We start from the raw sequence: 12,419 nt of genomic DNA, 5'->3' as shown, positions 1-12,419 counted from the left end.
ACGTGCTTTTAGGGATGAGAGTTCACTGATTTGACCTTGAAAAACATTTGCATATTGTCCAAAGTGTGGGTGACAACATCAGTGAAACTTGGAGCTACTAAATCTCAAAGAGGGAAGAGGCTGAGGCTAAACTGTATGTGGAACATGGGTTGTATTTGCTTTGTGGCTAACTGGCTTTATTTGCTTCTTAATCAAATTTTCATTCTTTTATCCACAGACATCCCATGGTGTCTATGCATGCAAGGCCCCTTTACTTATATTTTCATTACTTCTTTATCCCTTGAATAAATACTTGAGTTTGTCACCACTGTGTGGGTCCTGAAGGGAAAAGTTCTTTTCTCCATCACATTGGCTTACCTTTGTTGGTTAGCCAAGATAAACAAAAGGGTCAAGGGCAGATGGCAGTCAATTTACAGTATTTCTCCAAGTCAATGTGTTATTGAGCTGACTCTGCTTTTCATCTCCAGAGGCTTTCCATGTCATACCTGGCAACTTTCTCCTTGCTCATCTGAGTAACTGAGGTCCTGCACTAAGGTAGACATATATTCTGGGATTCATGATAGCTCTGGGCTGCCTTAGGAGGCTTGTCCTTTGTTTCCTGTTATTGTCGTTCTTTGCAAACTCTATTGGAGATCAGATCTTTGAGTGTAGCACATGACCATTTTATAATAGGCTCCAGAAAATGTTCATACAGGGGCTGGAATGGGCTGCTGTATAAATTGCTCACTGATATCCCTGCAAGCTTTTCCACATCCACCTGGTGCATCCAGACAAAGGAAACCAGAGCCTCTCAAGGTGGGTCAAAGCAGTGTCCCAGGGATTACTATGTGTAATGTTGCTGGAGAAGCATTCTTCTAGAACTTTACCCTTCCACGAAGAAGGTTGTGATTACCATTTATACGAGACACAAAGATTTTTTGCCTTACTGAAAAAGAATCCCCAATAACTTCTGGACACAAAGCATCTCTGTGTTATAAAGAAACAAAGCCTCTATTGCTTATAAATATAATTTATTACCTGTTTAAAAATTCTTTCTTACATTTGTACATGTTGGCTGACAGAATAAATGCAGGCAATTTACAAACCAAGGGGACTGCAGGAAAATTGGGTGAGGCAACCAGGGAGAGAAAAGAGGCACACCCAAAGCCGGTATCCCTCACCTCCACCACACAGCAAGGCGATGAGTAAAATGCTGGAGAGCACTCTTCAGTTACTGGGGTCATTAGAAAAGGAATTGCATAGAAGATACAGCAAGACAGAATTCCATAACAAAGGAAGAAGTGTTCCATATCTGAGAAGCCAAGGTCATGTTGTTTTGCTAAAAAAAGAAAAACTGACAAAGCATAAAATTTCAACCTGATGCTTCTGAAGTTGAACTGGTCCAAAGAAGACAGCAGGAGGGTGACTCAGCCTCTTTTTTCAGCAGAAAGCTGAGGATTGTTCTCTCATGAATATGGGTTTTCTTCTTTAGAATAGGAGGAAGATTACTGGTTCCTTACAGCTCAACATTAAGCTTAATACACACAACACTGTAACATCATACACACACACACACACACACACACACACACACACACTAAACACCCAGTAATAATATTCCCTGCAACTTGGCTAAATACATTGTCCTAAGAGTGAGGGTATCAATACCCATAGTAGGACTAAGAACAAGTAAAAGAAAGAATGCAAGTCATGTGTTCAACTGGCTTCTCTTTTTTTCCAGTAATCTGGAGAAAAATATATCTGAATCTGTATATGTTCAGTTACAGATGACATTAATGACTTTAGGAACACAAAGAAGGGTAAAGGCATTTTCTACTAGCTGTGGATTTGTTTTGTATGCTATCTCAAAACTGGTTTAACACAGCATAGAGCTCATCATGATGCTTTGTTGTTGCCACATCATCATGCTGAGTGAAGGTCACAGGCAGAGAGCTCATCCCTTAGGCAGCCCATCAGGACAACCGGCCCACAGTTCACAGTCACCATGGCTGGGTGTCATCAGGCTCCATGGCATTAGGCCTTTGGCATATAAAGATGGCATGGGTTTAAGCTTGTTTAAAATTGGTCTTACAGTACTATTACCTGCAATTTATAATTCTGCCATAGCACAGGTTCCCAAATGACATATAAAAAGCTGGTGTACCATAACAAATGACATGGCTGGTAGACAGCTGATTGTATCTCGGGACACTCCCTGGTTTTCTGCTTAACAAATAGTGGGTTTGACCATGACTGTCCTGATATATGGCAGAGACTTTCAATTTAGGTAACTAGTAATTCCTGACACAGATTCCTTCATATAAAGTTGAGTATTCCGAAGACTTGCAAGTAACCTCTTACATCTCCTTGGCTTTGACTGCTAGTATGTTTATGGAGTGTGTCTATTTGTCCTGAGGATAGCTCAGCCACACTTAAATAGGCCTCTGAAAATACCTTTGGTTGAATAAGCCTGTTAATATCTCACCACAGATCAATAAAAGAAGCAGCCAAGCCCACTGGACTTTCTGAAGACTGTTGCAGAAAAAATAGGGGCGACCATTTTGCCAAAAGGACTAAAGGATCCATAACTGCACTCTTAGTTTGAAGAGATACTCCATCCATGTACATGCAGACCATCTCCACTCATTAAACAAACGAGCTTAAGTGTCAGATTTTTGGAAACATTTATGACTTCATATGGCTTATTTAGCCTATATGACCATAAATTAGTATTGGTTGTAATAAGTGTATTCCTCATACTCCCAATTCCATCAAAAAGTTATTGAGTGGCTGTCAAAGTGGTCAGTGTAAGCAAAGATGACATAATCGGATCTCTTGGGGCAGAAAAACAGTATTTTGTTGTATAGACAAAGAGTTATAAGGTTTTCATTCAATGTCAGCTCAGTTTGCTTTAAAAATACAAAAGCAATACAAAACTAAAGGAATAAGATAGTTGGTCCCACGAGGCACTCAGAAGGCAAAACCAGTTTTATTATCTTGAGAATAATAATAAAAATATTTTTCTTTTGGATCTATAAAATAAGATGCTCATTGGCCCTTATCATCTTTACAAATGACTGATTTGAACAAGGATGTTCTGATTTACAAAGCTTCTCAGAAAAGGTATCTCAAGTCTAATTCCACCTGCATTGTGTTTCTGTAATCCTCCTTTGCCACCACGACCTTGAACTTACACCAGCATCTATCTTTGAACGGATTACTCTTCCAGAGCCATTACTCAGCTCAGATTCATGTTCATCTTGAAGATTGGGAAGAAGTAAACCTTTTCTACTTTGTCTATCATATTCTCCAACATTGATTCTTCTACACTGATTAGCTCCAGAGAACAGACTATAGGGATGTGTATGGATTCTGGGGCAGAACATCATCCTTATAAGCTCTCTTTGTCCTGTGGCTATGGAGGTATGAAGGACCCAGAATCACAGCTGCTAGGTCCTCAACAGAGGCACAAAGAGATGGAAGCAAGCGTCTGCTCTCCTCCAGATATGAAATGTCTAAACCTTACCCTCTGAAGGTTTCCTTTTCAATCCATTTTAAGAGAAATGTCTTTAAAACCTGGTTTTAATACTTATGTTCTAGAGAATCCTAAATATAGTCATTATGACTTTTCCCTAAAGAATGTCTCTACTCTTTGATAGTGGAATAATTAAAATCTATAAAATCATAGCATATATGAAAGTAGCTAATGATATACTTTGATCTTGGACCTCTCATCCCCCAAATTATCCTTCCCTGAAGAGATTTATTTGCTCAGGTAAGGATGGAATTCTTTGTATAGCAGAGACAACATGTCTGCTTTGAAGATGCTTAGCTGTGACTCTTGTGACACATGCTTGTACATATGTACTGAGGCCAATTTGAATTAATGTCATCACAATAAGAAGAGAATATGAAGCTTTAGATTCCTAATCTCAGAGGGTCTGCTTCATCTGAAGATCGTTCATCTTAATTAATAGCCACAAAGTCCCTGTCTATAGACACAGGATTTTCATTTACAAATGTAGAGTGGGTTTAAGCAGGTATAGTAGTACATACTTAAACTTTCACCACTTGAGAGGCTGTGGAAACAGCATCATGGATTTGAGAACATTTAATCAAATAATAAAACCCCCAAGGGGATACCATGTGTTTGTATATATGTGTGCAGGTGTTTGGTACACAGGTTTCCTTCTTTGTGAATACAGCTTAAGTTTCTAAAAGTTAGTGTTTTGGAATTAAAATATTTTAAATATGCAAAACACAAACATTCATAAATAAAGAATGACAACTTTCAGAGATATTTTTATGTAGATTCCGTATATGTCTATTACAAGAAAATAATTTAAGATGTGTGAGTAATTTGATGAGGTACTATACCCAGAAAAATTTTAAATGGATAATTTAACTGAAGAATGTGAGAGTAAGAGAATTACTCACATGGGGAAATTTCCCCACGTCTGTTTGTCACAAATGTCTTGTCAAACTCCACAGGTACTTAACTTTTTGAAAGCTGCTTGTGAAATTGAGTAACTATATGGTAGGCCACTAGATGGCACCATGCACAAATAGTTTTTCTACCCACCCACAGCAAGCAAGACTTTCCTCAGAAGCTCTGTAGAAGTCAGACACATTGCCACAGAGGTGGTGATGAAAGTCCTTCTAAAATGAGCTGTGGCAGGTGAACCTCATGTGTTGGAAAGCAGCGCTCTAACAACTCTTATTTTCTTCCAAAGAAAAAAGAACGGATTGCTTAGTGAAAATTATTTGATGTATGGTATGCTATAGTTTGGAAACCGTCAATCACATGATAGAAAGTAGTTTTATGACAAATGATTCCTTCATAAGAGATCAGTCATTTTTCCCTTTTCCTGTTGTGAGAGTCTGAATAGAAAAGCCAGTATCTCTAAATGCTTGAACCCGAGGACTCTGAAAAGATTCAATAACGTTGTTTTGGCTATATTCAGCATTTCTGTGTTGGTTACTTAACAGATTTTTAGGATAAATTAACCAGAATAGCAACATATTTGTTCCACTTGACTTAGCACAAAGCATCGATGTTACACAGAACATACAGTCCAGATCTCTCAATTTGGATTTCTTTGATGGTTCCAAAGTCTAAGTAGTGAAGATGAACCTTCACACTTGTTTCAAGAGGCAGCAATGTATAAGATAAGTCTTTCTTCCTCTTGCTTTTTAAGAGTATCAACCAAACTCTTAAAAGTTTGAACAAACTCATGGCTACAGGCATCAGCCACTGGACTTGTTTAGGAGTACAGAATTTCCCTTCCACAATCAGTGGGACCAAGATTTTTACGTATGAATATGGCTAGAGAGAGAGATTGTAGAATATATCTCTGAAAGAGAAGGAAAACAGCATGAAGGCGAAGACTCCATAACTGTATCCACAGTTCTTTAATGACCAAGATGGAAGAGTCAGAGAGTATCAGGCAGTAAAAGAATTGGAGGGGTATTAGGCGAAATGATTCCCAATGGAATCCACTCAGCAACCTGGATCCACTCAGCAAACTTCCAGCCCCCAAAGCACACCAGAGCCACATTTTGAAGTTTCTGACTTAAGGACATTGGGTGCTTCCTATTTAACTGTGTCTGTGACTGTGGGGCTGCTAATTTTCTGTTCACCATCTGCTGAATGGAGGTCCTATATCAAAACAAGGCAACCAACCAAACAAAAACCAGGATGATCCCAAGGAGAAATCACAGTATGCACAACTACCATTTCATAGGATTAAGGAGCTAGTGAATCTCTGTAAATACAACTGAATATTAATAAAGCAAAGGTTAAGAAAGAAAAATGATACCAATTCCTTCAGCTGCATGGGCCTTTTGTAGAAATGGTCTTGAGACCTCAAGATCAATAAATGAATAAAGTAGAATTTATAATTAATTGGAAAGCTGGAGGGTAGGGCCCCACCACAGGTCAAGACAATGATAAAAGGATGCCATCTCTTAGCGAACAATGTCATGTAACAATGATACAAAGCCAAACAAATAGATGCACATTGAAGGAATCCCCGTTCAAGTCAACCCTGCCTGCAAGATGTAAAAGGCTGATGACATCACAATGGGAGATTAGTATTCTGGAACACTGAGATGATCTGGTCTAACCCCATAGTTTACAAAGGACAATGAACTCCATTGAGTTTTAATGTTCTCCCCAAAGTCACACAGCCAGACAGGGACCAACTCTTCAAGGGCTAACTGGTTTCCTGATTCCTAGTTCAGACACTGTTACCCATAACCACACTGCCTCCCAGATAGACAGCTACAAGAGTAAATGAGCTTTACATAGAGAACTGCCCTCATGATAAGAGCAAGCTGAAAGAGCAGACATAGCCACTGAGCATTTCTGTCTTTTCCACCACAGATCAGTAGATCAAAGGTCAAGGAAGCAAAAGCTATTGAACTAAACTGGTAACCAAGCCCGCCTTTTTAAGCAAGAAAGGGAGGCAGGTCTAGTCAACACCAAACACTAACAGTATTGCTAACTAAAACAAAAGAAAAATCTTTTTACTAGAATATTTGTAATAATCATCAATAATAATGGTAATATATTTTTAAGAAAAAAACACTTGAAATTGCTTATTACAAACACACACATGGTACAGAAAGGTTTGTGTGGACGAACATGAGTCACTACCTCCCCTATAATAATGCTACAGCTCTGTTCCCAAAGGAGACCAACTGGGTTCCCCCATGACGTCGGGGATTTTAGCAATTTCTCCTTTACATTGAGATTCTCCACTTCCCTGATACCAATGCCAATATTGGTCCAACAAGTTTCAGAAACAGAACACTGATGGGAAGATTATCTGAGACACTTGATGTACACGATTTGTAGCAAAATTCTGTGATGTCTCTGTAAATTACTAATCTGAAATAGACACAATAAACCGTCCACAGCTTCAGCTTCAAATGATCTGAACAAAAATAGAACGAGCCATGGACAGTGTCTGGATCCCTGTCCAATCTGATGTAAACAACATTTGTAGAAACTGGGTTTGTTAAGAAAGTTTATCCATACATCTGGATAGCAATAAAAAGCGTTTCCTAGGAAACTGTAAGATCCTGTACCATACAGCATACAGCCCAACGAAGAGAAAATTAGATTGATTCTTAAATTCAAGGTACAAATTTACACAATTTTTCTTAATTCCCGTGGTGGTGCTGTCCGAATGAAGTGGGCGTGTACCTTGGTGGTTTTATGTCCCCCACGTTTCCTGTTGCCATCTTGCCTGTAAAGCGCCTTGGTCCTATCTGGATTTCCTCCTCAGATGTGGTTCACCTGAACACAGATTCCCTGTGTAATTCTGTCCTTCGATGTCAGTTCCAGTGTGGTCAATACTGTCCTTCTGCTGCCAAGGACACTACTGTTTCATGTCTTCCCATTTCTTCCAGGACAGCTGCCAGCATGCTCAGGTTTCCATCTGGGAAGTTTTGTGCTTCCCAAAGATCCAGGATTACGCCAGTTGGGCTTGATTTGGTGGCAAAGTAATTCAAGTACCTGCAATCGAGAATGGGAGAATATGCTTAAAGATGTGATTTACAGGTCTATTTACAATATTATCTTCTCTGCATCTGTGCTAAACCTGTCTGTCTTGAAGTATTTCCATCCCACTGTGGATTCTAGTGAAGTCCACTTAATGATAGCACCATTCCTAATTAGATCAGCCCCAGACAGGACATGTGCTGTTTAACTTTGTTAACCTCAACTCTGAATAGGATAATTTAAGAGACAATGTGTCTGTGGGGTTTGTCCGAAACAGGAAATCAAGAGGCTTATGTTTTCTTTCCAGCCCAGGCTCTGATGATCTTTGACAGGTCATGCCACATCTCTTCCTTGGAGGTGACAGATATATTCCACAAAGCAGAGGCTCTTAGTGTCTCTTTATAACTTAATACAAGTGCTTGTGTGAGCATGTAAATTATTCATTACACATTACATCTTGTTCAACTGGCTACAGATGAACAATAATTACTTTAGTGAATAGACATCATATTTAGGAGCTCTTAGCACATGAGCTAGACAAAGTAGATCTTGACACTGCTATATGTCATATAACCCAGCACTTCTCAGAACTGTTTGGAAGCTCACAGTACAAGGTGAATAAGAGCTTAATACATACTTTGGGAATGAAAATGTAAGCAGATATGTAGTGGGAAGAAAAAAAAGTGCTGCTTTCTATCTAACTCTTTTTCAGTCCTATGAACGGACCTCTGCCAAATGAAAGCAGTAAGTTCAGAAGCCTAGGTACACTCACCTGTCCAGGTTGAGTTTATGGGCCAGCATCCTCCAGTCATGACCTCTTGTTTGAGGGGCATCCAGGCTGCTGCATAGCTTCTGCCGGATAGGGAGAGGGATGCTGAAAGCACTTGGTCCAGTGACAGTGGTGATGGTGCTAGCAGGGTCCAGGAGAGGCAAATCGATGCCAGTAGGTTCCTGTAGAAAGGACACAACTTTATTTTCAGAAGACAAATGTAATCCCTGTTGACTCAGTCAGCATAATACTTGACTCTCAGTTGGATATTCTCTGTATCCAACTTGAGATGGATACAAAGAATAAATTCTGTTCTCTTCAGGAAGGATAGTTTCTTTCTGGCCTGGAAATAGTGGGTTGGTATAGGCAGGACATTGGGAGGTAGTTTTGTATAGCCTGTGTTCAGGGGTCATAGGTCAGGACTGGGCAGGACAGTTTTGAAAGCTCTGGTGAGATTCCATAGTGGCTTCCCTAATGAGACACTCCAAGACAGCAACTCTCAACCTGTGGGAAATATAAGCTTCTAGTGACCTTAGGAATGGAGACACTTCTCAGTATCAAGATTACAGATATGAATTAACAACATAAATAAATATATGGTTGGGAATTCCTAAGACCATCAGAAATCTGTGTTTTCTGATGGTCTCAGCCCACAGATTGAGAACTGCTGCTTTGGGAAGGGAGAAGAGAGGGAATATTGATGCTCACGAAGGGTCAGATGCTGGAAATGCTCAAAGGGAAGTTCTTTCTGAAGGGATAAGTAGATCTGAGATGAATAAGACCATTTAGAAGCAATCTAACTCTAAATGCATCCTCTCTGTGAACACATAGGAAACTCCATCTAGCCCTGGGAAGGTGGTTCCCACCGTCTCTTGCTTGATAATATGGGACAATGCTAAGAAATATCAAATTAAGACAAACTTAAAAAAAAAGAAAATAGTAAACATAGAATATTGCCTTAGGGCAAGCCACTAATGGTATCCTCTAATTGCTGAACCTCCTTGCTTATTTTTTTTAAATCCAATTTTAGTAGAGAAAACTATAAATTGGCTCTTAAAATAGTTTCAGCTCATAAAGCAGCACACATGCAAAATCTAAATTTCATCTGCAAGAGAAACTCTAATCATTTTCTGATCACTTCTGCTGGTCTGAAAGCAAGAGGAAACATTGCCTGGGAACCATTAAAGCAGTAACAAGAAATCTTCTTGATCTGCTTTGAATGTCACCTCTTTTTTAAGGCAGGTAATGCCTTGGGGTACACATGTAGTTGCTGGGGGGAGACACTAGACACAGCGCCCAGGTCATCCTGAAGTCTGTGATGTCCTTCTAAGCACTCAGCTTGTGGGGGGGCATTGCCTGGTGTTAGAGCCCCCATGTCCTGCCCTGATTCTGAGACCTCTGCAGACATGGGATTGTGGGAGCTTTGAGAAGCATGTGGGATCCCTCAGCTGGCTGACTCCCAAATGTGACCCACAGGGTGGTCTGCTTTTGGGGGATCAACTTCTATAATCCTTCTGGATGAGACCCATTGAGGAGTTGGTAAACATGTTAGAGAAAATTGTTTTTTTTTCTGCTTTTTGTTTGTTTTGTTGTTGTTGTTTCTTATTACAGAATATACACAATAGTCTTGGCTTTGATCAAATCTCAGGGCTCAGAACCCATAGCTTGGCAAAGACATGATGCTGGCTTTTGTGTATTAGTGCTCGTATATTGGCTAGACTGTGGGCTGCCTCTCAGAAGCGTCCAGTAGGATTAGAGAGCTCTGATGAGACTCAAAACCTACAGCTCTTTCCCCTCAGGCACAGAGCTCTGCCAAAAAGCATGAGTTCATAACCTCCAGGGTCACAGGGCTTCAAAAAGGCAAGCAGCAAGTCATTCAGGGGCATGTGTCAATGCTTATTAGTAGATTCATGTTGGAAATATTAGGATACAAGGGTTACAGTGATTATATTGGGCACAGCAATATGCATGACTGCACTGCTGTGGGGAAGCAGAGAAGTTCCACACTATCAGTATAGTTAGTGATGTCACCCCGGTTCAAGTCCTCTTATTCCTTTATGAGAAATGAAAATTGCAATTACTCCTTAGGCCCAGAAGGAAAACCTACCATCCCTTCAGGTACATCCCCACATTGATTGTCCTTGGGTGGGAGTGGAGGGTGAAGTCTACACAGGGAGTAATTGGCTTGTGAATCATGGACACTTATCTCCAAAGAGTTTGCTTATCATAGTTGGCCACAGTATCTTCCTGCTGAATGCCTGTTCTCCACCCTGCACTCCTCCCAGCCTGTCTTCCCACATGGCTCACCATGGGAACCACTCTTCCCTGACACTCTCTCCTATTCATTCAGTCAAGGAAGTGATTCAATATCCATTTTCCATGGCATTCCAACCTGTGTGTGTGTGTGTGTGTGTGTGTGTGTGTGTGCACTTTCATAGCTACACATGCATGAGGACAACTGTGAATATCATTCCTCAGGTACTGTAGTGCTTTAGCTGTTGAGTTCATATCTCATCTAGAAGGGTAGACTGTCTGCCTATTGAGTACAAGAAGCCCCAGGCATTGCTCTGTCTCCTTCCTGTTTCAGCGTTGGGATTATTAATGCATGTTATACCATGTCTAGTGTTCTTATTTTTATTTTTTATATGGGTTTTGGAGATCAAAATCAGGTTCTCCAACTTTATCAATGGAGCCATCTCCCCAATTCTTTTTTTTTTTTTTTTTTTTTTTTGGTTTTTCGAGACAGGGTTTCTCTGTGTAGTCCTGGCTGTCCTGGAACTCACTCTGTAGACCAGGCTGGCCTCGAACTCAGAAATCCACCTGCCTCTGCCTCCCAAGTGCTGGGATTAAAGGCGTGCGCCACCACCGCCCGGCCATCTCCCCAATTCTAATATTTTAACATGCATTTAACTGTACATGGTTAATGTTCTGACTTCATACAAGCATAAAGGGTGAAGTGACTGAATCTCGTCGCTCTTTTCTTTAACCCTCATCTTTTTCAGTCTCCAGTTCTTAGTATTTCACTTTCAGGGCAGTGTCTTATTGTTGTTCTTTGTTTGGGGGTGGGGGGGAGGGGAAACACACACACATGGATTTGCTCTTCTACTGTTTGGCTTATTTTTACCTAACCTAATGGCCTCCATCCAGTTCTACCTCTTTCAAGGAAAATTACAGGGTCCCATTATTCTCGTTATACACAGCATATTCATTTTGTTGCGGGTGGCAAGGATGAATCTATGACTTCACTATTGTGAGTTTTGGTGCAATACACAAGGCACATAGGCATGTTTGATTAGGCATGCTAGTTCAATTTCCTCTGGTTATATACTTAGAAGTGGGATAGCTGGATCATACAGTTGGCTATTTTTAGGCACCTTTATAATGCCTGTACTAATTATATTCCCATCAACAATGCGAGCGTCCCTTTTGGCCACATGCTCATTAGCATTTATTGTTGGTCACTTTGATCATAGCCCTACTAACTGGGGTGAATGACATCACACAGTGGCTTTGATTTGTACTCCCTGATGGCTGAGTGATTTTTCCCATGTATGTTGTCATTCATATTTGTTGAGAAGGGTCTTTGGTTATAATTTGCTCATTTTAAAAGTTAAAACAGTTTTTTTTTTTTTTTTTTTTTTTTTTAGTTCTTTCTATTTTCTGGATAAGAACCAGTCACATTTACAGCCAGCAGGTGTTTTCTCCAATCCTGTAGCTCTGTCTCCATGCAGTGATCATTTTCTATGTTGTTCAAAAGCTTTGTAATTTGAGATGATCCCAGCTGTCATTTTTTCCCCCTCTATTTTCCGAAGTTTGGTTTTCCTGTCCAGAAAATCATCACCTTTAACAAGGTTTTGTGTTTATTTTCCAGTAGTTTTCATGTTTCAGGTTTGGTTTTGTGTATAGGATGAGGAGAATTATGTCTCAGTCTTCTACATGTGTTGATTTCCCACAACATCATTTGTTAAGGAGGCTGTCCTCAGTCCAGTGTGCAGTGTTGGTGCCCCCATTGACAACATCTAGATTCACATGTGTACACTAATTTCTTGGATGCAGCATGACTGGCTTTATGCATCTGTGTTGTTTGGAATTCTATGGCTTCACAGTAAGTGTTTGATAAACCCTACTTTGCTGATTTTACCCAGGACTGTTTTAGGTATTTAA

General features: G+C 40.1%; 1 protein-coding gene across 2 annotated transcripts in view; it reads right to left on the bottom strand.

The window, feature by feature from the left end:
- Positions 1–993: 993 nt before the first annotated feature.
- Unc5c (unc-5 netrin receptor C) overlaps positions 994–12,419 on the bottom strand; it is a 338,360-nt gene continuing 326,934 nt past the window's right edge. For both annotated transcript variants that reach the window (XM_034501256.2, XM_076933307.1), the window contains 2 exons: positions 8,259–8,437; positions 994–7,501 (listed from right to left, as the gene is read on the bottom strand). In XM_034501256.2, the coding sequence (XP_034357147.1) occupies positions 7,336–7,501; positions 8,259–8,437 (345 nt within the window). In that variant the 3' untranslated portion in view covers positions 994–7,335. The remainder of the gene's footprint in view (positions 7,502–8,258; positions 8,438–12,419) is intronic.

Source organism: Arvicanthis niloticus, chromosome 4 (assembly GCF_011762505.2).
Source record: "Arvicanthis niloticus isolate mArvNil1 chromosome 4, mArvNil1.pat.X, whole genome shotgun sequence".
Lineage (NCBI taxonomy): Eukaryota > Metazoa > Chordata > Mammalia > Rodentia > Muridae > Arvicanthis > Arvicanthis niloticus.
Note: the sequence above shows the minus strand (reverse complement) of the source record. Positions and strands in the feature narration are given on the sequence as shown.